Below are 26,721 nucleotides of genomic sequence, written 5' to 3'. Positions count from 1 at the left end.
GGGCAGGGAGGGGGGCAGGAGTGGGTGAGAAGTGGTGGCAGGAGGGGTGTGGGGTGTAGGGGGGCGGGGGGGAGGGGGGGGTGGTGGCGGGGGGAAGAGACAGGAAAATACAGAAGCTGAAGCTTCATGGGGGGTCTACACTGCTAATAGTTTCAGTTTCTCAAGGAGGCGTCACTGCGTTCGGACAAATCCACCGCAAGACGCCTGACCAGCAGCATAACCCAACGTGGCTTGTCAGGCCTTGAGTGCATGCTTATATATTTGTTGTATACCTATCTGAGTGTATTTCTTTTTCACATAATGTTACATTCTCGCTGTGATGGGTCTTTTACAGTGCGTGAACCCACACCCTCACGGAATCTCTGTACTGGCAGCTAAGCGTCTTGACCATTCTGCCACCTTCCTTCTTGTTGCGGAGTACTAAGTACTAATACAGCTGTCATGCCATCACAGAAGTGTAATCTTTTCATGCGCCTATGTAGTTCCAGAAGTGTCCGCCAAGTCTACTGGATGTATTCAGACGCCTTAGGGATAAATCCCTTCAGTTTTTTTCTACCCACCCAAAATGGAGCATGACTGCCTACGTGGCGGGGAAAAGAGAAAGTGGTCACACACGTAAAAAGCCGACGCGTTCATAATGTGGGAGAGCCGCAGCCCAAAATACAAAGAGGAAGAACCCCCTCTTTTTATTGGTCACTTCCTTCCTGGAACAAGGCAGTCTGGAAGGATGGCTGCCTACAAGGCAGGGGTGAGAACGGTCATGCTCGTAAAAAGCCGACTCATTTATAATGTGGGAAGAGTCACAGCCCCACCCATCCCCTCCCCCCCTCCCTGTTCACAAACATACAGCACACTTCCCAGCACAGATGCACACAGGCACATGCACTTGCATCTCCCTCCATCCCTCCTCCCTCCGCCCACCCCACAACACATACATACACATTCTTGAGCACAATGGTATCTAACCTAGTTCATGCTTGAATAAATGAAACTAATGACCACTTTAAATTCTGTGGAGTTCTAAAAGAAAGCACACTAAAAAAACTTTAAAAAAAATGTACACCGAACAATACATGCAAAAACACACACATATGGAGAGTGAGATGGAGAGAGAGAGAGAGAGGGTGCAAATAAACCACCCGCACAGAACCAAGTTCATGGGGTCATGGCACTGTTGACCCACAGGCGGATGTGGAACCTCTCCTTCTCTCTGGCCTCGATCACACCTGGCGGGTCCAGCTTGTTGCTGCCCCTGAAACCACACAGGTGAGAAATGAGCCATCAGGCATGCTGAGCTATTAATAACTACTTTCACCGCCAAGAAATGAGCCATCAGGCATGGTGAGCTATTAATAACTACTTTCACCGCCAAGAAATGAGCCATCAGGCGTGGTGAGCTATTAATAACTACTTTCACCGCCAAGAAAGGAGCCATCAGGCGTGGTGAGCTATTAATAACTACTTTCACCGCCAAGAAATGAGCCATCAGGCGTGGTGAGCTATTAATAACTACTTTCACCATCAAGAAATGAGCCATCAGGCGTGGTGAGCTATTAATAACTACTTTCACCGCCAAGAAATGAGCCATCAGGCATGGTGAGCTATTAATAACTACTTTCACCGCCAAGTGTCTGTGTGAAAAACGCTCCCAGCACAAAGTCAAGTGGAGTGATCGCCTAGAGGTAAAGCGTCCGCCTAGGAAGCGAGAGAATCTGAGCTCGAATCTGGTTCGAATCCCATAGTCGCCAGTATTTTCTCGCCCTCCACTAGACCCTGAGTGGTGGTCTGGACGCTAGTCATTCGGATGAGATGATAAACCATGGTCCCGTGTGCAGCATGCACTTAGCGCACGTAAAAGGACCCACGACAAACAAAAGGGTAGACCCTGACAAAATTAGAAAAAATCTGCTTCGATAGGAAAACAAATAAAACTGCAGGCAGGAAAAAATACAGAAAAATGGGTGGTGCTCAGTGTATCGAAGCGATCTCCCTGGGGAGAGCAGCCCATTTTCACACAGAGAAATCTGTTGTGACAAAAAAGAGTAATACAATATTTTAGATACTATGCTCTCAGTCACAGACTTCAGTTCATGTCAAAAGAACGCAATGAACTAGATCACTTCAAACTCCATCAGGGGCTGAAGTTAGTCATTGTTCTATTGGCAAGAAACTGGCGGCATTTGTCAAGCTTTGTTACAGTGTGAGAAATGGTCCTTTTAACATGACCCCTTGATGTTGACTGAAGTCGCCTATGGCAGTGCACTGTCTAGTCAACTAAAGTCGCCTGTGGCAGTGCATTGTCTAGTGAACTAAAGTCGCCTATGGTGGTGCACTGTCTAGTCAACTAAAGTCGTCTTTGGTGGTGCATTGTCGTGTCAGCTAAAGTTGCCTATGGCGGTGCACTGTCTAGTAGTCAACTAAAGTCGCCTATGGCGGTGCATTGTCTAGTCAACTAAAGTCACCTGTGGCAGTGCACTGTCTAGTCAACTAAAGTCACCTGTGGCAGTGCACTGTCTAGTCAACTAAAGTCACCTGTGGCAGTGCACTGTCTAGTCAACTAAAGTCACCTGTGGCAGTGCACTGTCTAGTCAACTAAAGTCGCCTATGGCGGTGCACTGTCTAGTCAACTAAAGTCATCTGTGGCAGTGCACTGTCTAGTCAACTAAAGTCGCCTATGGCGGTGCATTGTCTAGTCAACTAAAGTCGCCTGTGGGGGTGCACTGTCTAGTCAACTAAAGTCGCCTGTGGCGGTGCACTGTCTAGTAGTCAACTAAAGTCACCTGTGGCAGTGCACTGTCTAGTCAACTAAAGTCGCCTATGGCGGTGCACTGTCTAGTCAACTAAAGTCACCTGTGGCAGTGCACTGTCTAGTCAACTAAAGTCGCCTATGGCGGTGCACTGTCTAGTAGTCAACTAAAGTCGCCTGTGGCTGTGCATTGTCTAGGAGTCAACTAAAGTCGCCTGTGGCAGTGCATTGTCTAGTCAACTAAAGTCGCCTATGGCGGTGCATTGTCTAGTAGTCAACTAAAGTCGCCTATGACGGTGCACTGTCTAGTCAACTAAAGTCGCCTGTGGCAGTGCATTGTCTAGAGTCAACTCAAGTCGCCTATGGCGGTGCACTCTCTAGTCAACTAAAGTCGCCTATGGTGGTGCAAAGTCGCCTATGGCGGTGCATTGTCTAGTAGTCAACTAAAGTCGCCTATGGCGGTGCACTGTCTAGTCAACTAAAGTCGCCTATGGCGGTGCATTGTCTAGTCAACTAAAGTCGCCTGTGGCGGTGAAAGTTAAACACAGCGTGGTGCACATCCAATGCACACAAACAACAAGCAGTACGTGTCTTTGTGTGTCAACAGGTCTGACCATCTTGCAAGGGACAGGTCAAAGGAAGCCAAAGACAAAGAAGAGAGAGAGGAAGTGGTAGAAAGACAATATCCCCAAAACTGGACAGGTATGAACCTGGCAGAATGGCAGAGAACAGCAGAGAACAGAGACAGACAGGTGGAGGAAGTGGTGGCGCTGTCTTCAGACTTCAGTGGTGCTGCAACGACATCAACAGAAGTCAAGAGATGTGTGTGTGTGTGTGTGTGTGTGTGTGTGTGTGTGTGTATGTGTGTGTATGTGTGCATGTTTGCGTGCCTGTGCATGCATGAATACAAAATAAGAAACACACAAATCATTGCATGTCTCTGCAACTTACATCTGGATGTGCGAATGCATTTTCTTTCTTTTTTTTTTCTTACAAAGACTTACAAGACGAAAAAACAAACGTGGTCCTACCTGAGATCCAGATGATGAGCTCCCCCTTTCACCAGTATGGCCACCACGCTGTCAGACACACTGGACAACACCTGAAAACACACAGTGATGGCCTAGAGGTAACGCGTCCGCCTAGGAAACGAGAGAATCTGAGCGCGCTGGTTCGAATCACGGCTCAGCCGCCGATATTTTCTCCCCCTCCACTAGACCTTGAGTGGTGGTCTGGACGCTAGTCATTCGGATGAGACGATAAACCGAGGTCCCATGTGCAGCATGCACTTAGCGCACGTAAAAGAACCCACGGCAACAAAAGGGTTGTTCCTGGCAAAATTCTGAAGAAAAATCCACTTCGATAGGAAAAACAAATAAAACTGCACGCAGGAAAAAAAAAGAAAAAAAAAAGGGTGGCGCTGTAGTGTAGCGACGCGCTCTCCCTGGGGAGAGCAGCCTGAATTTCACTCAGAGAAATCTGTTGTGATAAAAAGAAATACAAATACAAATACATGCTAATTCATAAACAAGGCTTCTTTTTTTTTTTTTTTCTTTTTTTTGTTGTCTTTTTGCTGCCCCATCATGTGCACTGTTTCAGCGGCATTACTTTCACACCACTCATTCCCAGCCCCCCCCGGAACGCTGCCTGATCTTGGTATCCTCTGTCCCAGCCCCAGCGTCAGCAGTCCACAGGGAACTACTGACGGCAGGACGCCAGGAAGCCACACGCTGGTGGAGATCCTGCACTGCTGATGAGTCACTTCAGTGGTGTTCAGTAGTGCTTGTTCTGATCTAATGTATTTAGAGGACACCACCTACAAAAGCCCCCCAAAATGACCACAATAATTGTCACGTGATGTGAGTTACGACGTAACAGTAGAATCACGTCAGAGAAGTCACCACGTGATGAAATATAAACTGAAATGGAAATGGCGACTTGGACTGGGCTCTGTCAACTTCTTCTTCTTCTGCGTTCACTCGTATGCACACAAGTGGGCTTTTATGTGTATGACCATTTTTACCCCGCCATGTAGGCAGGCATACTCGGGGGTGTGCATGCTGGGTATGTTCTTGTTTCCATAACTTACTGAACGCTGACATGGATTACAGGATCTTTAACGTGCGTATTTGATCTTCTGCTTGCATATACACACGAAGGGGGTTCAGGCACTAGCATGTCTGCACATATGTTGACCTGGGTGATCGTAAAAATCTCCACCCTTTACCCACCAGGCGCCGTCACCGTGATTCGAACCCGGGACCCTCAGATTGACAGTCCGATGCTTTAACCACTCGGCTATTGCGTCCGTCAACTCTGTCAACTATTACTGTGAGTTGAGCTATCCTTTTTCTGTCTCGTCACCTCTTTCATTGGCTGCACGTAACAATAATCGCTTCATCGTGGAGACAGGCTGAGTATCAGTATCAGTATCAGTAGCTCAAGGAGGCGTCACTGCGTTTGGTCAAATCCATATACGCTACACCACATCTGCCAAGCAGATACCTGACCAGCAGCGTAACCTAACGCGCTTAGTCAGGCCTCAAGAAAAAACAAAAAAACCAAAACCAAAAAAACAAAAAACAAAAAATCCAAGAAAAAAAGAGAGATGTGTGAATCTGATGAACTGTGGCCATTTACAGCATTCACTTTAATACAGTTCTTGACTATGTCAAGGTCGATGCATGTGCATGCTGGGTATTTTCAAATCTCCTTACCCCACCCACCAAACAGTTACATGGATCATGAAAATCTTCAATGTGCACTTTTGATCTTCAGCATGCATGTACACACGAAGGGGGTTCAGGTACTATAGCAGGTCTGAATATACGTTGACCAGGGAGGTCCCAAAAAGTCTCCACCCTTTACCCACCGGGTGCACTGAACCGGGGATCGAACTCAGGAAACTCAGGTGGGAATCCAGCTCTCTAAGTCTGAGCATAAAACTAAGAACCACTGGACAAGAAAACAAAGTCTTACCCCACCACCCCTCCAAGGGTCTAAGTCTCCGTTGGAAAAGATGATGTTGGACGTCTCATGAATCCCTGCACACACACACACACACACACACAAGTTTCAAGTTTTAATCATCCTTTCACTCCTATTGGAGTATGGAGGATTGCTGCAATATAATCTTTTCATGCCCATAACAGACATTTCCAAATACACAACAATGTCACATAAAAGTCGAGAAAACACAAACGTCTTTTAACTCCAAAAGTGAAGCTAAGCAACATTTGCAAAATCTAATCATCTTACTTCAAACTAAAATGATTTTTTGCCTCCTTTGAGCACATTACAAAAATTAAAAACCGATTTTGGAGACAAATATTTTTTAGGAACATATCTATTTCGTAACTGACCATAACTGGTTAGCACACACACACACACACAATCTAGCTTATGACTAAAAGAAAAAAAAATCTGTAGCATCTGATACGATCATGTATGTATGTATGTTTGATAGTCAGTTATGTCCAACTACGACCACAAGAACAGCAGAGAAAGTAACTGCTGTCCTGACCATCAATCTGTACTAGAATCTGATTATTGTGGAGAATGTCTTTGCCCAAGTTATATCACCCACTCTCTCAGTCTTGGCCAAGAGGGTTTTTAGACAGTTGGCACTGGGGATGGTTCTCAATTTACACTGACCTGGGAGGTAGGAAAAAATCTCCACCTTTAACTCACTCAGTACGGCCAGTCCCCTCTTCTCCTCTACACAGACCCCTCGGATGTCCAGTGGGTGTCTGAATGACCCAACCTTCAGCTTCCGTCATCAGAATTGTGGTATTCTTTGTCAACATTCACCTCTTCAGTATAAGAGCCTTCCTCTAGCAATATTTTGATGGTGGTAATTGGGGTGAAACGCTGTTAATGTCTTCTCTTTCGCCGTTCGTATGGAGAGAGTTAATCCACCTGGGGCACTGAAACCAGGGATCGAACCAATGACCCTCAGACTGAAAGTCTGACGCTTTTACCACTAGGCCGCTGCACCCAGTGTGCATTTCTCTTCCTCGTACAGTAACACACAACAATAAGAACAACAACATTAACTCTCTCTATACGAATGGCGAAAGAGACGACGTTAACAGCATTTCAGCCCAATTACCATCATCAAAATACTGCAAGCGAAATGCTCTTATACTGAAGAGGTGAATGTTGACAAAGAATACCACAATTCTGGCGACGGAAGCTAAAGGTTGGGTCATTCAGACACCCACTGGACATCCGAGGGGTCTGTGTAGAGGAGAAGAGAGGACTGGCTGTACTGAGTGAGTGAATGATAAAAACATATCATTTATCTTCCAACAGTTACCATAACAACCGCAACAACATTAATGATAAAAACATATCATTTATCTTCCAACAGTTACCATAACAACTGCAACAACATTAATGATAAAAACATATCATTTATCTTCCAACAGTTAGTATCACTTATCTTCCAACAGTTACCATAACAACCGCAACGACATTAATGATAAAAACATATCATTTATCTTCCAACAGTTACCATAACAAGTGCAACAACATTAATGATAAAAACATATCACTTATCTTCCAACAGTTACCATAACAACCGCAACGACATTAATGATAAAAAAACAAAACAAAAAGACATCTTGAGTTTGATAAAACTGAGCATCTAATCATTCGGATGAGATAAACCGAGTTCCTGAAACTGAAACAGTTATTAGAACAACAACTTTGATGATTAAAAAAAAAAAAAAATCATCACACAGTAATCACAACAGCTCCAGTTTCCCAAAGAGGCGTCACTGCATTCGGACAAATCCATATACACCACACCACATCTGCTAGGCAGATGCCTGACCAGCAGCGTAACCCAACATGCTTTGTCAGCCCCTGTGTGCATGTATGCACACATATATATATATACCAGTGTACCAATCATAGTGGATTTCTGCTACAGAATTTTGCCAGAGGACAGCTTTTGCGTTGCCATGGGTCCTTTTTCATTGTGCCAAGTGCGTACTGCTTACAGGACCTTGAGTTTATTGTCTCATCCGAATGACTACACGCTCAGGTTTGATTTTCCAGTCAAACTTGGGAGAAAAGTGCAAGAGAGGGATTCGAACCCAGACCCTCCTGGTAACACTGTGCTACCAGATAATCGTCTATACCACTCTGCCACCTTACTTCTCATAATATGTGCGTCGACTCAGCATCGAACCCGGGTCACCTGACCACATGGGCAGGCGACTACTCCACCACTAGACACATGTACACAAACTTCATCGTCTACACTTAAGTACAGAGATTTGCTTTTTGGCAGAAGCATGTGTCCAACATTAAAAAAAAACCCCAAACAAACGAATAAAACAACCACTGATGATGCTACAATGGAGTGGAGTGATGGCCTAGAGGTAACGCGTCCGGCTAGGAATCGAGAGAATCTGAGCGCGCTGGTTCGAATCACGGCTTAGCTGCCGATATTTTCTCCCCCTCCACTAGACCTTGAGTGGTGGTCTGGACGCTAATCATTCAGCTGAGATGATAAACTGAGGTCCCATGTGCAGCATGCACTTAGCGCAGGTAAAAGAACCCACGGCAACAAAAGGGTTGTTCCTGGCAAAATTCTGTAGAAAAATCCACTTCGATAGGAAAAACAAATAAAACTGCATACAGGACAAAAATACAAAAAAAATGGGTGGCGCTGTAGTGTAGCAACGCAGTCTCCATGGGGAGAGCAGCCCGAATTTCTTACAGAGAAATGTGTTGTGATAAAAACAAATACAAATACAATATAACAACACAACGACCAAAAAGTCAAACAGCAAACAGCCAGCACTCACTCCGTCCCCAGAACTGAACCGAGGGCCACTGCAGTCTGGGCGCCACGCCCCACCGCTTCAGGCAGTAGTCGCGCCGCATCGCCTGCGTGAAGGGCAGGTCCGGAAACATGTCCGTCTTCCCGTTGCTTCCTGACGGCAGCGTGATTTCCGTGCAGGCCTGGTCATGATGATGGTGAGTGAATTAATGAACACGGATTATTATTTTGTTGATTTCTTGTTTTCACACACACACACACAAAAAAAAGGAGAGCGACAAAAATAAATGTGATTTCCATGAACCCTTCCCATCCTTCCCCTCCAAAAAAAAAAAAAGCAATATCTATGTTTGATGGCCTAGAGGTAACGCGTCCATCTAGGAAGTGAGAGAATTGGAGCGCGCTGGTTCGAATCACGGCTCGGTCGCTGATATTTTCTCCCCCTCCACTAGACCTTGAGTGGTGGTCTGGATGCTAGTCATTTGGATGAGATGATAAACCGAGGTCCTGTGTGCAGCATGCATTTAGCACACGTAAAAGAACCCACGGCAACAAAAGGGTTGTTCCTGGCAAAATTCTGTAGAAAAATCTGCTTCGATAGGAAAAACAAATCAAACTGCACGCAGGAAAAAAAAAAAAAGGGTGGCGCTGTAGTGTAGCGACGCGCTCTCCCTGGGGAGAGCAGCCCAAATTTCACACAGAGAAATCTGTTGTGATAAAAAGGAATACAAATACAAATACTGATCCTAAATGCATGGTATCACACCAACAACAGTAATTATACATGCAACGAATACTGGCAAGAGACTCGAACCCTTGCTCCATTCATGACATCGCAGACAAACCTGGTTGTCCAGAGACCACCCCAACACCCCCACCTCCTCCCACAACAACAGCAACAACAACAAAGACAACATGTTAAACGTTACATGTCTGTCTGAGCGTGAATATGTGCATGCCTGAAGTCTGATTGAATGACACAGGAAACGAATGATGAGCGCCCAATGGCAGCCGTCAGTCGACTCTACACAGGTAGGCAGCCTGTTGTGTAAATGACTCTGTGTTTGTAAAGCGCTTAGAGCTTGGTCTCTGACTGAGGAAAGGCGCTATATAAGTATCCACATCAATCAATCAAAAACAACAAAAATCAAAAACCCTTATCCCACAAACAAGCAAACAGCATTACATAATAATAACACACAAAAGGAATGCTGTCAATCAAATACACAAATCCTTATTCATTTGATACTATAACAAAAAGATCTGAATCTTACTCATAAAAAAAACAACACCCAACCCCCCAAAAAAAACAACAACACAGACCACCCCCCCACCCCCTTCCAAAAAAAAAAAATCTGAGGGAACATCTCTACTCAGTCTGGCTCTGCAACCAAGCGATAATTGTTATCAGTAAGGGGGCTTAGTAGGTGGTATCCTGTGTGTTTTAAACCAGAACAGGCACTACTGAAGACTATCAGAGTGGCTTAGCAACAATGCAGGGTCTCCTTGTGTTCAGTCACAACAGGCACAACTTAACATTATCAGAGTGACTCAGCACCAGTGCAGTGTCTCCTTCTTCTTCTGCGTTCGTGGGCTGCAACTCCCACGTTCACTCGTATGTACACGAGTGGCTTTTTACGTGTATGACTGTTTTTACCCTGCCATGTAGGCAACCATACTCCGTTTTCAAAGGTGTGCAAGCTGGGTATGTTCTTGTTTCCATAACCCACCGAACGCTGACATGGATTACAGGATCTTTAATGTGCGTATTTGATCTTCTGCTTGCATATACACACGAAGGGGGTTCAGGCACTAGCAGGTCTGCACATATGTTGACCTGGGAGATCATAAAAATCTCCACCCTTCACCCACCAGGCGCCGTCACTGTGATTCGAACCCGGGACTCTCAGACTGACAGTCCAACGTTTTAACCACTTGGCTATTGCGCCCGTCGCAGGGTCTCCAGATTCATGACAATGTTTGACAGGCAGAACAACCGAGCGCCTGATGGATAGAGGATGGAGGTTTTTCTAATCTCACAGTTCAAAAGATGAGCAGATCCACTAGTGCCTGAACCCCCTTCATGTGCAAACATGTGCTTAAGGTCAAATACGTATGTTAAAGATCCCATAATTCATGTCAGCGTTCGGTGGGTTATGGAAGCGAGAAGATATCCAGCATGCGCACCCCCAAAAATGGAGTATGACTGCTTACATGGCAGGGATAAAAACAGTCATACATTCAAAATGCCCACTCATACAAATGAGTGAACGTAGGAGTCACAGTCAACGGACGATGAAGAATGAAGAAGAGGATGATAATGTTTTGGCAGATTTTACAGAGGAGGAAGAATTTCATTTAATGTCTCTTGACACACACTGGTGGTTGTAGACATTCTGTTAAAAGCATTAATTTTTCACTTTTGAATGTTACTGTTCAAATAGTTCAAACAGATTTTAACCATGCACTAGGGACACTTGTGTTATACACTGCAGAGTGGAGTGGAATTTTTTGTTTCATGTCCAGTGATACATACTGGTGATCGCAGACATTTTGTTAGAGTATTAATTTTCACATTTGAATATTGTCTTTTACCAAGGAGAACAGGGTGGGAGTGAATGGTACGTCAGGGAAAAGCAGATAGAAGAGCGGTGGATTCTCAGATGAATATTTGATATAAATACCAAAGTACAATAAAAGAAAATTACTGAACTCATTAAGCCCTGTAACCAAGTATCCCTCTGGCATAAAATTTCCTCCAATCAAAACGCTTTTCTCGTTTCTACACATGCAGAAACTGCAAGGGAACTAACTTCTAGACGGGCGCAATAGCCGAGTGGTTAAAGCGTTGGACTGTCAATCTGAGGAACCCGGGTTCGAATCACAGTGACGGCACCTGGTGGGTAAAGGCTGGAGATTTTTACGATCTCCCAGGTCAACATATGCGCAGACCTGCTAGTGCCTGAACCCCCTTCGTGTGTATATGCAAGCAAAACATCAAATACATATGTTAAAGATCCTGTAATCCATGTCAGCGTTCGGTGGGTTATGGAAACAAGAACATACCCAGCATGCACACCCCCGAAAACGGAGTATGGCTGCCTACATGGCGGGGTAAAAACGGTCATACACGTAAAAGCCCACTCGTGTGCATACGAGTGAACGTGGGAGTTGAAGCCTACGAACGAAGAAGAAGAAGAAGAAGAAGAATGGATTAATGGGCTGACTTCCTAAAAGAGAAGTTGTTGACTTGAAAAGAGCTTGGACTGAAGTTGAGGAAACAATGCATGGCTTTGTTGTCTGTAAAGCAAGGTACAGGCAGACCTGATAGTCCCAGGCCCAGGCGTTAGGTCCTAGCCCACAGCCGGTAGGGTCAGCACACTCGATGAACTGTGCCGTGATGTTGTTACATTTTGGTGACCCATAATACACCGCTGCAAAATAAAACAAAAAAACAAAACAAAAAAAACTGAGGGTATGCTACTGCTGACAAATTCTGTAACTATCTAGCATCTGTTGACAAATTTTGTAAGTCATTAGAAACTACTGACAAATTTTGTAACTCACAGAAACTGCTGACAATTTACCAAACATAATGGACTAGAAACTGCTGACATTTTTCAAAAATGACTAGAAACTGCTAACAAATTTCATAACAAAATTCACCAGAAACTGCTGACCAGTTTTGTAACTCACTAGAAACTGTCGACAAATTCTGTAACTCACAGAAACTGCTGATAAATTTCGTAACTCGCTAGAAACTGCTGACAATTCTTGTAACATATTTAACTAAAAACTGCTGATGATTCTCACGGCATAATTCACTAGAAACTGCTGACAAATTTTGCAACTCATTAGAAACTGCTGACAATTCACCAAACAAAACTGACTAGAAACTCCTGACCAATTTCATAATTCACTAGAAACTGCTGACAAATTTTGCAACTCATTAGAAACTGCTGACAATTCACCAAACAAAACTGACTAGAAACTCCTGACCAATTTCATAATTCACTAGAAACTTTTGACAAATTTTCTCACTCACTAGAAACTGCTGACCAATATTGCAACTCACTAGAAATTGCTGACGAATTTTCTCACTCACTAGAAACTTCTGACAAATTTTCTCACTCACTAGAAACTGCTGACCAATATTGCAACTCACTAGAAATTGCTGACGAATTTTCTCACTCACTAGAAAATGCTGATAGATTTTGTTAACTCACAGAAACTGCTGACCAATATTGCAACTCACTAGAAATTGCTGACGAATTTTCTCACTCACTAGAAAATGCTGATAGATTTTGTTAACTCACAGAAACTGCTGACAAATATTGTAACTCACTAGGAACTGCTGATGATTCTAATAACATAACTCACTAGAAACTGATGACAAATATTGTAACTCACTAGAAACTGTTAATGATTCTAATAACATAATTCACCAGAAACTGCTGACAAATATTGTAACTCACTAGGAACTGCTGATGATTCTAATAACATAATTCACTAGAAACTGCTGACAAATATTGTAACTCACTAGAAACTGCTGATGATTCTAATAACATAATTCACTAAAAACTGCTGGCAAATACTGTACTGTAACTCACTAGAAACTGCTGATGATTCTAATAACATAACTCACCAGAAACTGCTGACAAATACTGTAACTCACTAGAAACTGCTGATGATTCTAATAACATAATTCACTAGAAACTGCTGACCAATATTGCAACTCACTAGAAACTGCTGACAGATTTTCTCACTCACTAGAAAATGCTGATAGATTTTGTTAACTCACAGAAACTGCTGACAAATTTTGTAACTCACTAGAAACTGATGACGATTCTAATAACATAATTCACTAAAAACTGCTGGCAAATACTGTACTGTAACTCACTAGAAACTGCTGATGATTCTAATAACATAATTCACTAGAAACTGCTGACAAATATTGTAACTCACTAGGAACTGCTGATGATTCTAATAACATAATTCACTAAAAACTGCTGGCAAATACTGTACTGTAACTCACTAGGAACTGTTAATGATTCTAATAACATAATTCACTAGAAACTGCTGACAAATAGTATAACTCACTAGGAACTGCTGATGATTCTAATAACATAATTCACTAAAAACTGCTGGCAAATACTGTACTGTAACTCACTAGAAACTGCTGATGATTCTAATAACATAATTCACTAGAAACTGCTGACAAATATTGTAACTCACTAGGAACTGCTGATGATTCTAATAACATAATTCACCAGAAACTGCTGACAAATATTGTAACTCACTAGGAACTGCTGATGATTCTAATAACATAATTCACTAGAAACTGCTGGCAAATACTGTACTGTAACTCACTAGGAACTGCTGATGATTCTAATAACATAATTCACTAAAAACTGCTGACAAATATTGTAACTCACTAGGAACTGCTGATGATTCTAATAACATAATTCACTAGAAACTGCTGACAAATATTGTAACTCACTAGGAACTGCTGATGATTCTAATAACATAATTCACCAGAAACTGCTGGCAAATACTGTAACTCACTAGGAACTGCTGATGATTCTAATAACATAATTCACCAGAAACTGCTGACAAATATTGTAACTCACTAGGAACTGCTGATGATTCTAATAACATAATTCACTAAAAACTGCTGGCAAATACTGTACTGTAACTCACTAGAAACTGCTGATGATTCTAATAACATAATTCACTGCTGACAAATATTGTAACTCACTAGGAACTGCTGGCAAATTGTCACAACTCACTGTGCACTTCACCTTGGGTGACAGGACATACTGTCTAGAGAAATATTTTTCTCTTAGAGTTTGTTTGTGCTTAAATTTGTGTACATGTGTGTCCATCAGAAAGTGTTACTGTGCAATGTATGTGTGGTATGCTTGCTTCATCAGTGAGGTTCTTTTGTTGTTGAGGAATTTGATTGTTTATCTATGTGTGTGTCTGCTTATTTATTCAATTATTTCTCTCTCTCTCTCTCTTTCTCTCTTTGTGTGTGTGTGTGTGTGTGTGTGTGTGTGTGTGTGTGTGTGTGTGTGTGTGTGTCTGTGTGTTCATTTTATTTGTGTAAAAGGGTGGAGACATTAAATCTTCTATTCCTAACACCCCTCTGCAGACACAATATGAGCAGTACAATGGGATATGACACCGCGTTACCTAAATAAACAGGCTGTCCAATATTCTGCAAAAAAAAATGACACAAAGGTGAGCGAATGCATGGGACGAACAAAGATTCATCATACAAGCAAAACACACACTCTTCACCTCTTCAAAATTCAGAGGTGTGGGTGAAAATCCTGCAATGTATGAAAATGTGCACACACACACACACACACACACACACACACACACCTACCACAGTAACATCCACAACCAACCCTCATTTCTTATGAAACTTCAATGCTTGGTTTTATATGGAGTGATGGCCCAGAGATAATGTGTCCGCCTAGGAAGCGAGAGAGAATCTGAGCCCGCTGGTTCGAATCACGGCTCAGCCGCCGATATTTTCTCCCCCTCCACTAGACCTTGAGTGGTGGTCTGGACGCTAGTCATTCAGATGAGACGATAAACCGAGGTCCCGTGTGCAGCATGCACTTAGTGCACGTAAAAGAACCCATGGCAACAAAAGGGTTGTTCCTGGCAAAATTCCGTAGAAAAATCCACTTCGATAGGAAAAACAAATAAAACTGCACGCAGGAAAAATACAAAAAAAAAAAAAGGGTGGCGCTGTAGTATAGCGACGCGCTCTCCCTGGGGAGAGCAGCCCGAATTTCACACAGAGAAATCTGTTGTGATAAAAAGAAATACAAATACAAATATCACAGATTAACAGTTACAGCTGGGCTAGCAGCAAAGTGAGAGCTATACGATCAATGGTTTCTCCACTGAAATGGGAATTCATATACAGCTTAGTCTTCTGTGAAAGACGACAAATCTAAAACCAGGGGGCAAAACTGCACTAGCTCTTAGAGCTGCAACCTTGTGGGGGGTCTGGGGGGTGGGGGGGGGGGGAGGGGGCGAGTTGGCCTTTGGAGACCATCCCAGCACCGACTGTCCTCCAGCCATCTTGGCCAAGACAGTAGGGAAGTAACCTGGGGCAAGACACTCTTCACTACAATCAAATTCATTCAAGTCCAGATTAGTCAGGACAGAAGTTTGTATTTGTATTTTGTATTTGTTTTTTTTTTTTTATCACAACAGATTTCTCTGTGTGAAATTCGGGCTGCTCTCCCCAGGGAGAGCGCGTCGCTATACTACAGCGCCACCCATTTTTTTGTATTTTTTCCTGCGTGCACTTTTATTTGTTTTTCCTATCGAAGTGGATTTTCCTACAGAATTTTGCCAGGAACAACCCCTTTGTTGCCGTGGGTTCTTTTACGTGCGCTAAGTGCATGCTGCACACGGGACCTCGGTTTATCGTCTCATCCGAATGACTAGCGTCCAGACCACCACTCAAGGTCTAGTGGAGGGGGAGAAAATATCGGCGGCTGAGCAATGATTTGAACCAGCGCGCTCAAATTCTCTCGCTTCCTAGGCGGACGTGTTACCTCTAGGCCATCACTCCTCTGCTGTTTTGATGGTCATAGTCGGACACGACTGACCATCATATATAAATCTTCAAATACAGACTGACCTTCATGTGCCTGTTCTTTGCTTGGTGATGATGTGAAACTAGATGACAATGAAGGTTGCTGTTATCTTTAAACACTATCTATGGAAACAAGAGATTCATCATGACTGGTATAATACGGCACGTCTTGACCTTTAAATCAAAATAAACCCTTCTCATTATCTATTTTCTCAGTGCATATGTATTGTGAGTGAGTGTGTGAGTGAGTGAGTGAGTGACTGTGTGTGTGTGTGTGTGTGTTTGTGTGTGTGTGTGTGAGTGCGAGTGTGGAAATGTATGTGTGTGTGTGTGTGTGTGTGTGTGTTTGTGTTTGTGTGGAAATGTATGTGTGTGAGTGTGTGTGTGTGTGTGTGTATGTATGTGTGTGTGTGTGTGTGTGTGTGTGTGTGTGTGTGTGTGTGTGTGTGTGGTGTGATGCATGAAACCCAATAAAGCGCGCATGCATGCGTGCGTGCGTGCGCGCGTGTGTGTGTCTGTCTGTGTGTCTGTCTGTGTGTGTATCTCTGTGTATGTCTGTGTGTGTGTGTGTGAGTGCACACACATGTACGAGCATACATATGTGATTTTCAACTCAAGGTGAGCATTATTTACCAGGAATGGTGCAGACACTTATTTTTGAGAAACTGGATCTCCGTTAATTTTCTGTGATGAAGATATAAGAAGAGAGACATACAAACACACAGACAGATAGACAGAGCGACAGACAGACAGAGCGACAGACAGACAGACAGAGAACAAGTACCTGATGCTTCGGCAAGACCAACGACAGGGTTCGTAGCATTCATCAAAACACGGCACGCTGCCTGTCAAACAACAATCCATAACACTTCATGAACATTATTGTTATTATTATCATCATCATAATCATCATTGGTATCATTATTATTGTTGTTGCTGTCACATCATCATCGTCGTTATCATCATTACTACTATTCTTGTTATTACTATTACTGTTATTTACTTACTACTATTGTTATTCTTATCATCATCATCATCATCATTATTAATATTATCACTGGTGTTGTTGTTTTTGTTATCATTATTATCATCATCATTACCACTATTATTATTATCAATGTTGCTGTTGTTGCTGCTGTTGTTATTATAGTATTATCATTCCTGTTATTATCATTGTTATTATTTCATTATCATTATCAACATTATCATTATTATTGTTGTTGATAGATTATTATTATTATTATTACTATTACTGTCATTATTATTATTATTATTATTATTGTTATATTTTTTTTTTCATTATTATCAATACTATCACTATTATCATCATCATTATTATTAGTATCATTATCTTTATCATTACTATTGTTTGTTGTCATGGTTGGGTGGGGTCTGTCTTCAGGGTACAGCCGTGTGCTGGGACAGGGACGAGAAGGATCAGGGGGTCGTGGGGGAGGGGTTGAGGTTCATTTTATTTCAATCCATTTTTCCCTCAAGGCCTGACGAAAGCAGGATGGATCAGGCTGCTGGTTTGAGGCATCTAGCCCAGCATATGTGGTGTAGTGTATGTATATAAATATATATATCTATCTATATCTATGGATATATCAGAACACAGTGATGCCTCCCTGAATAATAACTGAAATTGAACTCAGTGTAGCATATATATATATATATGTCCAAATGCAGTGACACCTCCCTAAGCAATAACTGAAACTGAAACTGAATATAAACGTGGCGACATTAGTCAGGCTGCTGGTTAGGCATCTAGCCTAGCATATGTGGTGTAGCGTATAAATATATATGTATGTGTCCGAATGTAGTGACGACTCCTTGAGCAATCACTGAAACTGAAACTGAATGAAAACCTGATACTGGGTCAGGCTGCTGGTTAGTCATCTAGCCTAGCATATATAGTGCAGCGTATAAATATATATGGATATATCAGAATGCAGTGACACGACTCCTTGAGCAATCACTGAAAATGAAACTGAAACTGAATGAAAACATGGCCACACTGGGTCAGGCTGCCGCTCAGGCATCTAGCCTAGCATACGTGGTGTAGCGTATAAATATATATGGATATGTCCAAACGCAGTGACACGACTCCTTAAGCAATCACTGCTGAAACTGAACTGAATGAAAACCTGACGATACTGTGTCAGGCTGCTGCTCAGGTATCTAGCCCAGGATACGTGACGTAGCCTCATAATAATATGGATTAGTCACAATGCAGTGGTGTGCCTCCGTGACCAATCACTAAAACTGAACTGAACTGGAACTGAACAGGATGAGAACGTAACGATGCCGACCGACCGACCGCCCATCAACACCCACCCACCTTGACAGGCTGGGCCGGCAGCTTTGTTCCCAGGAAGTCAGTGGGGTAAGGGTAATCCAACATTGCCAGGAATGTGAAGGCATTCCGGACCCAGCCCTGCAGCTGTTGGTAGGCGCTGCCGTTGTTGGCCAGCGGCGAGCACAGCTGGAGTAACTCTGACAGCTTCTGCAAACCTGTAAAATAATAAAAATAATAAAAGAAGGAAAAAAAGAAAGAAAGAAAGAAAAAAACAAACAAACAAAAAACCCCACGAAAAACACACACGCTTAGTCAGGCCTTGAAGGAAAATGACTTAAAACACAAAATGAAGTAAAATAAGATACATAAATAGATATGAAGATAAATTGTTAAAAACAACGAGCTTGGTCAGGTCTTGAGGGAAAATAACTTAAAATGAAGCGAAATAAGATACATAAATAAATGAACAGATAAATAATTAAAACTGATTAATTAAAAGCACTTAGTCAGGCCTTGAGGGAAAACAGCAACTTAAAATGAAGTAAAACAAGGTACATTGACAATTAAACAGATAAATGACTAAAACTAATTTATCAAAAGTGCTAACTCAGGCCTTGAGGGAAAATTACTAAAAATGAAGTAAAACAAAACATGCTCTACCCAAAAGGAGAGCAGCTCCAATTTCTCACAGAGAAACCATGTTGTGATAAAAAGAGAAGAAGACAGATTAAAGACAGAAAAAAACCCCACAAAAATGAGTGACGCTGCACTGCAAAGACGTGTGTGTGTGTATGTGTGTTTGGTTGTGTGTGTGTGTGTGTGTGTGTGTGTGTGTGTGTGTGTGTGTGTGTGCGTGCGTGCGTGCGTGCGTGCGTGCATGCATGCATGCATGCATGTGTAAGCGTAAATGCATGTGTATATGTGTGTGTGTGTGTGTGTGCATACGTGTGTGTGTGTGTGTGTGTGTGTGTGTGTGTGTGTGTGTGCGTGCATACGTGTGTGTGTGTGTGTGTGTGTGTGTGTGTGTGTGTGTGTGTATGCATGTGTACATGTGAGCGTGCTTTTTCTGCACAGGTTCAAGCAGTTTGTCATCATTTGCAAACCTAAAAAAAAAAAAAAAAAAAAAAAAAAAAGAAGAAAAAAAATGAGCTTTGGTTTGAGGTAAGAAGAGAGAGAGAGAGAGAGAAAAAAAAGGGAATCACTACCTGCTGGTCCCTGTTTCGCCAGCTGATCCATTGCACTGAAGCCTTCCTCCACCTTTCCCAGACAGTCAACACCGGCCTGGAAAAAATCCTGCCGGCACCACAAAAAGAGTTGAAGCATTAACCCATTCAACCCCTGGGAACTTTACAGCCCCAGCAAGCTTCCATGCTATACTGAGTTGTACTTGTGTTTGTATTTCTTTTTATCACAACAGATTTCTCTGTGTGAGATTCGGGCTGTTCTCTCCAGGGAGAGCGCATCGGTACACTACAGCGCCACCCATTTTTTTTTTTATTATTTCCTGCGTGCAGTTTTTATTTGTTTTTTCCTGTCAAAGTGGGGTTTCCTACAGAATTTTGCCAGGAACGTGTGCTAAGTGCATGCTGCACACAGGACCTTGGTTTGTTGTCTCATCCGAATGACTAGCATCCAGATGACCACTCAAGGTCTAGTGGAGGGAGAGAAAATACTGGCGGCTGAGCCGTGATTCGAACCAGTGCGCTCAGATTCTCTTGCTTCCTAGGTGGACGCGTTACCTCTCGGCCATCACTCCACTGTGGGGTGAAAAAAAAAAAAGAAAAAAAAAGAAAAGAAAATATACAGTTTTTCTTCTTCTCAGAATTACATGTGGACACATCCGGAAATACTGCACATGTTAATTCCCTTTCTGAGCAGTTTATGCATATGTAGAAACGTAAAAACTGTTTTTAACCCTTTGGCTGCTGTAGTCGCCGCTTGGCGACTTGCAGTGAGAACACCACAGTCACCGCACGGTGACTTGTACGGAGAATACTGCTGTCACCAGTTGGCGACTTGTGCATCAGAGTTAACAAACTTGCGTTACTCTTAAAACAACACAAAACTTAGTCAGCACTTCCTGCCACACAAAACATCCTTCTCATTGTTGAACCATCTCTCGTGTGGTTTGGAGCGATTCTCAGCAGCTTTTTAAAACTTTGTTTGAACTATGGCGAGATCTTCAACCAGTTCAGATTGTAACCAGCAGTCTCGCTTTAGACTATGCTCTACAGGACAGCAAACTGCAAGTCTTAATTAAAAAAACATTTGGCAGAAAATGATTTTGCTGCTGACAGTGACAGTGGAGAAGAGTTCGTGCCACATGGCAGTGAAAAAAACGAGTACCCCACATTCCTACTAGCTGCTCTGCTGCACAGCTGGCTTTCAGTTGCACTGTGCAGCTGACTTAGCTGGCTGGCAGATGTTGGCAGACTTAACACAGCTGGTGATGTAAGGGTTAATGAGATGAGAGCAATGCTCGGGAGCAGGGCTCAGTGAGTTAAGAAATTTAATCAGTCATGAAAATACACAACGCTGAGGTCAAGGTCAAATTCTGAGCTGGAAAATTTCATTGGCTGGTTGTCACACTGCATGTGACATCAATGGGCAAAGCTGGGTACACTAATGCTAATCTGAAAAATGTCCCTCTTCTAAACAATATCTTTGAATAAAAACTAAAACATTTAAAGCCTATGTCAGTTAATCCACCTCAGTGTCCTTGTTCTTTGCACTCAGTTTCATCTTTATCTCCAAGATATCTATGAATTGCGCTGGAATGAAAAAGTAAAACGTGGAAAGAAAAAAAGGGAGAAGGAGAGAGAGAGAGAGAGAGAGAGAGAGAGAGAGAGAGAGAGGACCAGACATTACATATTTGAACATGCATAAAAAAAACATAAGAAAGTTGTAATAATATGAAGTAGGAACCCCCCCCCATAAAAAAACAACAACAACATAACAACAAAATCAACAGGACGTAGGAAAGAATAGCAGTTTGGAGGCCTAACCAAAAGACAAACAAACAACAACAGTAGGACAGAATATGAGGTTGAAATCTCCACAACAACAACAACAAAAAACAAACACAGAAAGTGAGGGAAAATATAGGAAGTTTGAGGCCCAACCAGAATGACAAAAACGAGCCCCACCCCCCAAAAAAACAAAACAAAAAACAACAGAAAATGGGGGGAAAAAACCAATTAGACTAGAGGCGCCCTAGACTCCCCCCTCACCCCCTACCTACAATAAAACCCAAATTGTTGACCTCTTGAGTGCCCCAGGATGGAAGTTTCCACCCCCTTCTGGTGTACAAAAAAGTGCCCCAGGTCGGCAATCTCCGTCCACATCATTGTAGAAATATTTTGCTTTATCACAAAATCACTGAATTCATGTGAAATTATCATTACTGACAGTGTGTTCTTTTTCCTTTAAGAAAAGCACTGGTTATGTGTACTTCCTTTCAGAAGTTTGCATGCCAAATTTGTTTTTAACTATTACACTGTTTTACCAAAAATCCCTTGGCAAATAGTTGACACTGAGTGTAAAATAGCCTTGGCACTGAAAGGGTTAAACTACCTCAGACCTTTACCCACCTTGGTGACCAGACAGAAGAGAATATTTTTCTATTACCCTGCGTGACCAAAAAAATCCCTTGGCAAATGGCTGTCACTGAGCATAAAATAGCCTTGGCACTGAAAGGATTAACTCTCTCCGGATGACGGAATGCGTGAACATTTCTACATAAAATCGGACAAAGGAATGAAATAGCATTTTCAAAAAATAAAAATCCATCACGTGCTGTACACTTGATTTTGTGATTAGCCAAGCAGAGTGTGCTATTCTGGGTCACTCCACAACCGAATGGTATGATTGGCCAGCCTGCCATGTGTGGCCTGTCTCACACACACGCTGACAAAGTCACTGAATGGTCGTCTGCTCCCGTGCCAGCCTGTTAGCAAAGAGGGTTCTTCTCAAAATGTTTTGGAGCAAACAAGGCAGCCACGGCAACGTTTTAGTGTTGCCGAAGTACTTGAAATGCTACAAACTGAAGAGTCGGACATTGAAGAGGCGGATGATAAAGAAGAAAAAAGTGAATTTAGTGGAGAAATCGAGCATAGGAATGGTGATTCAGGGTGAAAAATTTGCATTATTTTCTACATAATGGCAAAACTGTAAAAATAAGATGAGAAATTTGATTTTTTTTATGTGTAATAGTCAAACACGTGATAAACCAGTTCTGAAAGTTTCATTTTCTTACTCTGTATTTTGTATTTTTTGCAATTTCCAAACCCTTATGAATGGGCCATCTGTGGGGAAAAGCAAGGGAGAAAACTTGTTGTCCCGAGTGAGTTAACCCTTTCACCGCCAGTCAATTTAGAGTATAAACACAAAAAAGATAGTGGCTAAGAATAGCTGGGCATTCCCCCTGTGATGTATAGAAAATATGGCCTATCCTACCACCGAACATTAAGAGCAGTAGGTTCCTGTATAACAGACCAATGAAGGGTCACCTTTCAGTGACATGGGTCCTCTACCATGCCTGTGCATAAATGTGAGCTTGGCGGTGAAAGGGTTAAACTACCTCAGACCTTAACCCACCTTGGTGACCAGGCTGAAGAAAAAGGAGCGGTCAAAGTCTGGATCCAGCATGAAGATGGGAGCGCTGGCGGCCAAGGCTCCTGCGATGACGTTGGGATACTTGAAACGCATGTAGGCACTCAGCATACCCCCGTAGCTGAAAACAGTTTCAGTTTCACATGGAGGCGTCATTGCATTCGGACAAATCCATACACGTTACACCACATTTGTTAAGCATATACCTGACAGCAGCATAACTCAACGTGCTAAGTCAGGTCTTGAATGCATGTAGAGTAATGGCCTAGAGATAACGCGTCTGCCTAGGAAGCGAGAGAATCTGAGCGTGCTGGTTCGAATCACGGCTCAGCCGCCGATATTTTCTCCCCCACCACTTGACCTTGAGTGGTGGTCTGGACGCTAGTCATTCGGATGAGACGATAAACCATGGTCCTGTGTGCAGCATGCACTTAGCGCACGTTAAAGAACCCACGGCAACAAAAGGGTTGTTCCTGGTAAAATTCTGTAGAAAAATTCACTTCGATAGGAAAAAAAACACCAAAAAACCTGCGCGCAGGAAAAAATACAAAAAAATGGGTGGCGCTGTAGTTTAGTGACGCGCTCTCCCTGGGGAGAGCAGCCAAAATTTCACAAAGAGAAATCTGTTGTGATGAAAAGAAATACAAAATACAATACAAATACATTTGTGTACCTATCAGACTGGATATTTTCTGCAGAATTTTGCCATGGGTTCTTATTCAGTATGCCAAGTGCATGCTGCTCACAGGGCCTTGGTTTATCATCCACTCCGAATGACCACACGCTCAGTTTGATTTTCCAGTCAAACTTTGGAGAAAGGGCAAGAGAGAAAGTTCTGTGCTGTATTGTATTGTACTGCACAGTAAAGTACTGCACTACATTACCATGTTATGTTATGTTATAGATACAGGCGCAATAGCCAAGTGGTTAAAGAGTTGGACTTTCAATCTGAGGGTCCTGGGTTTGAATCTCGGTGATGCCTGGTGGGTAAAAGGTGGAGATTTTTCCGATGTCAACATATGTGCACACCTACCAGTGCCTGAACCCCCTTCGTGCGTATACACAAATACACACGTTAAAGATCCTGTTATCCAAGTCAGCGTTCGGTGGGTTAGGGAAGCAAGAACCAGTATGCGCACGCCTGAAAATGGAGTATGGCTGCCTACATGGCGGGGTAAATAAACAACAACAACAAATAAAACGGTCATACATGCAAAATAGTAAATGTTAACATGTTTGTCTGAGTGTGTATGTATGTATGCCTGAAATCTGATTGAATGACACTGGAAACTAATGATGAGTGCCCAATGGCAGCTGTCAGTCAGCTCTACCCAGGTAGGCAGCCTGTTGTGCAAATGACTCCGTGTTTGTAAAGCGCTTAGAGCTTGGTCTCTGACTGAGGATAGGCACTATATAAGTATCCATATCAATCAATCAATTAATATACAGCTGAGCATTGACACTGATACACAGCAGCAGTAAATTATATCAAAGCAGTCTTTTTCCCTCCATGCCCTCACCTTCCCCCAAAAGCGATGACTGGCACATTAGGGGCAGACAGCTCAGCTTTCAGGGTGGTCAGCAGAACAGCATAATCAGCCAGGGCTTGTTCCACCGTCAGCAAACCCACGTTTGTCCCCTCAAAACTTTTGTCTCCAAAGGGCAAAGATTTCCCATAATATCGCTGAAACAGAAAGGGGGGGGGGGGGGGGGGGGGTGAAAAAAAAATCAGTTTATATGCATTACTGCAGTATGTTCAGCAGTACAGCTCTACCGTTATCATTAGTATTGCACACTGTAGAATCAATGTACCCATTCAGAAAAAAAAGACCAAAAATGAAACAAAATCTTCAAGTAATCTTTCAGAATAAATATAATATCAATAAGGATTATTGTAAATATCATTAAAATTTTCAATGAAATTATCATGATCTCACACCTTCAGCGAAAATGACTAAATATAATATTCATGCAATGTTGTGGAATAAATATATAATCATCATTGCAGACATGTTAATAAAATTATTGTAGTCTCACAAGCTCAGCAAAAATGACCAAACAAAATTTTCCCGTAATTCTAGAGAACAGATATATAACAATGATTATTGTAAATGCTATAATAAAATGATTATGATCTCACATGTTCAGCAAAAATGACCAAGGCTCCAAACTGTGGCGCAATGTCATGCACGAATCCTGTCGCTGCCCAGAAATCAGTGATGTCCCCTTCATTTCCAGTGTAAAAGAATATCGGGCCTTTCCCCACACTCCACCATTTGTCTGAAAAAATTTCATAATCAGTTCAAGAATCTTACACAAACACACACACACACAAATGTGCATACACACACATCTACTCACACATGCACAAACATACGTGTACAGACACATTCACACACACAAAAACATGCACACACATAAATACATACATACATACACTCACACACACATATACATATATAATATAGTTTGCATGTTAATTACTTCCGAGTGCCAGCAGCACTTAGAACAATTATAAATTTCTGACATTTTATAATCCCATAATATGCATTTACATTTATCTTGGAATGCTGAATCTGACAAACAGTGCTGTACGATCACACACACACACACACAGAGTGACAACCAGACAGGCACACACACACATACACATGAAAACAGAGGCATAAATGGAAGTATGTACTAATTAAATATGACACATACTATTATTGAAATAGATCACATCATGAAAAAAAAAGGGGGGGGGGGCCCTGGGGAGGGAGGGAGAGAGAGAGAGAGAGAGAGAGAGAGAGAGAGAGAGAGAGAGAGAGAGCATGAGAGCACTGAACACTGAAATGTTTAATGTCATTAGCTGAAAAGCTCTGGTGACGTAGTAGGTACAAATCAGAACAAAATGGTGCAAACAGATGAAATGGAACAGAAAAAAACAACCAAAAACAAAACCAGAATTGAAACAACAGAAACTGATAAGAGATTTACGACACTTTGGCACATTGTCATTAGCTTAAAAGTACATGTGACAGGGGGTAATTTGCCTTTTTTTCAGTCGTTCGTCTCCAAGGTTTGGATATGAGAGAGAGAGAGAGAGAGAGAAAGAGAGAGAGAGAGAGAGAGAGAGAGAGAGAGAGAGAGAGAGAGAGAAGCCAACGCGTAAGTGTGTAATTGAAAGGGAAGAGATTGTGTTTCTGTATATGTATCCACTTACCCTGCACAAGGTATCTTTGGAGGTAAGTTTGATTCCCGTACGATTTGAAGTTAAAGTGGTCGATGGTCTGATTGAAGTATTTCTCTTCGTAAGGAGGTACGTCAGCCAGAGTCACACTCACACACAAAATACACGACAGAAGAGCGAAAGTCGTCGCCATTTTGCAAAGTTTTTTTTTTCTCAAAGTCATGTGATATCACGTGATGGTGATGGGGTGAAGTCACGTGACTTGCGGCAACGGGAAGACCGTTCATAATTTTGCCCTTTTCCTGATCTCCTGGTCTCTTTAATATGTGGTGCGGTGTGTGTGTGTGTGTGTGTGTGTGTGTGTGTGTGTGTGTGTGTGTGTGTGTGTGACAGGCAGACAGACAGAGAAAGACAGAGACTCAGTGACAAACAGAGACAGACAGGAGCCTGATACTGCCGAGAGACAGGGTTC

The 26,721-nt window shown here is 42.5% G+C and overlaps 1 protein-coding gene across 1 annotated transcript; it reads right to left on the bottom strand.

Moving 5' to 3' along the window:
* Positions 1 to 56: 56 nt before the first annotated feature.
* LOC143276157 (dipeptidyl peptidase 2-like) lies at positions 57 to 26,451 on the bottom strand. Its single transcript, XM_076580578.1, has 12 exons — positions 26,283 to 26,451; positions 25,218 to 25,357; positions 24,598 to 24,761; positions 23,063 to 23,198; positions 19,672 to 19,759; positions 18,509 to 18,681; positions 16,952 to 17,012; positions 11,865 to 11,974; positions 8,566 to 8,722; positions 5,726 to 5,790; positions 3,778 to 3,848; positions 57 to 1,252 (listed from the first exon to the last, which is right to left on the bottom strand). The coding sequence occupies exons 1-12, from the start codon at positions 26,440 to 26,442 to the stop codon at positions 1,156 to 1,158; spliced, it is 1,422 nt and encodes a 473-aa protein (XP_076436693.1). The 5' UTR covers positions 26,443 to 26,451; the 3' UTR covers positions 57 to 1,155.
* Positions 26,452 to 26,721: the final 270 nt, after the last annotated feature.

This window comes from Babylonia areolata, chromosome 31, assembly GCF_041734735.1.
Source record: "Babylonia areolata isolate BAREFJ2019XMU chromosome 31, ASM4173473v1, whole genome shotgun sequence".
NCBI classification, from domain to species: Eukaryota; Metazoa; Mollusca; class Gastropoda; order Neogastropoda; family Buccinidae; genus Babylonia; species Babylonia areolata.
This window is presented reverse-complemented; position numbering and strand designations above follow the sequence as displayed.

Coding starts and splice junctions, on each gene's coding strand:
- LOC143276157 (XM_076580578.1), bottom strand. CDS start 26,442: ATGGCGACGACTTTCGCTCTTCTGTCGTGTATTTTGTGTGTGAGTGTG. Junction 24,762..25,217: donor TGGTCATTTTTGCTGAACAT/GTGAGATCATAA, acceptor TTTCTGTTTCAG/CGATATTATGGGAAATCTTT. Junction 19,760..23,062: donor TCTTCAGCCTGGTCACCAAG/GTGGGTTAAGGT, acceptor TGGTGCCGGCAG/GATTTTTTCCAGGCCGGTGT.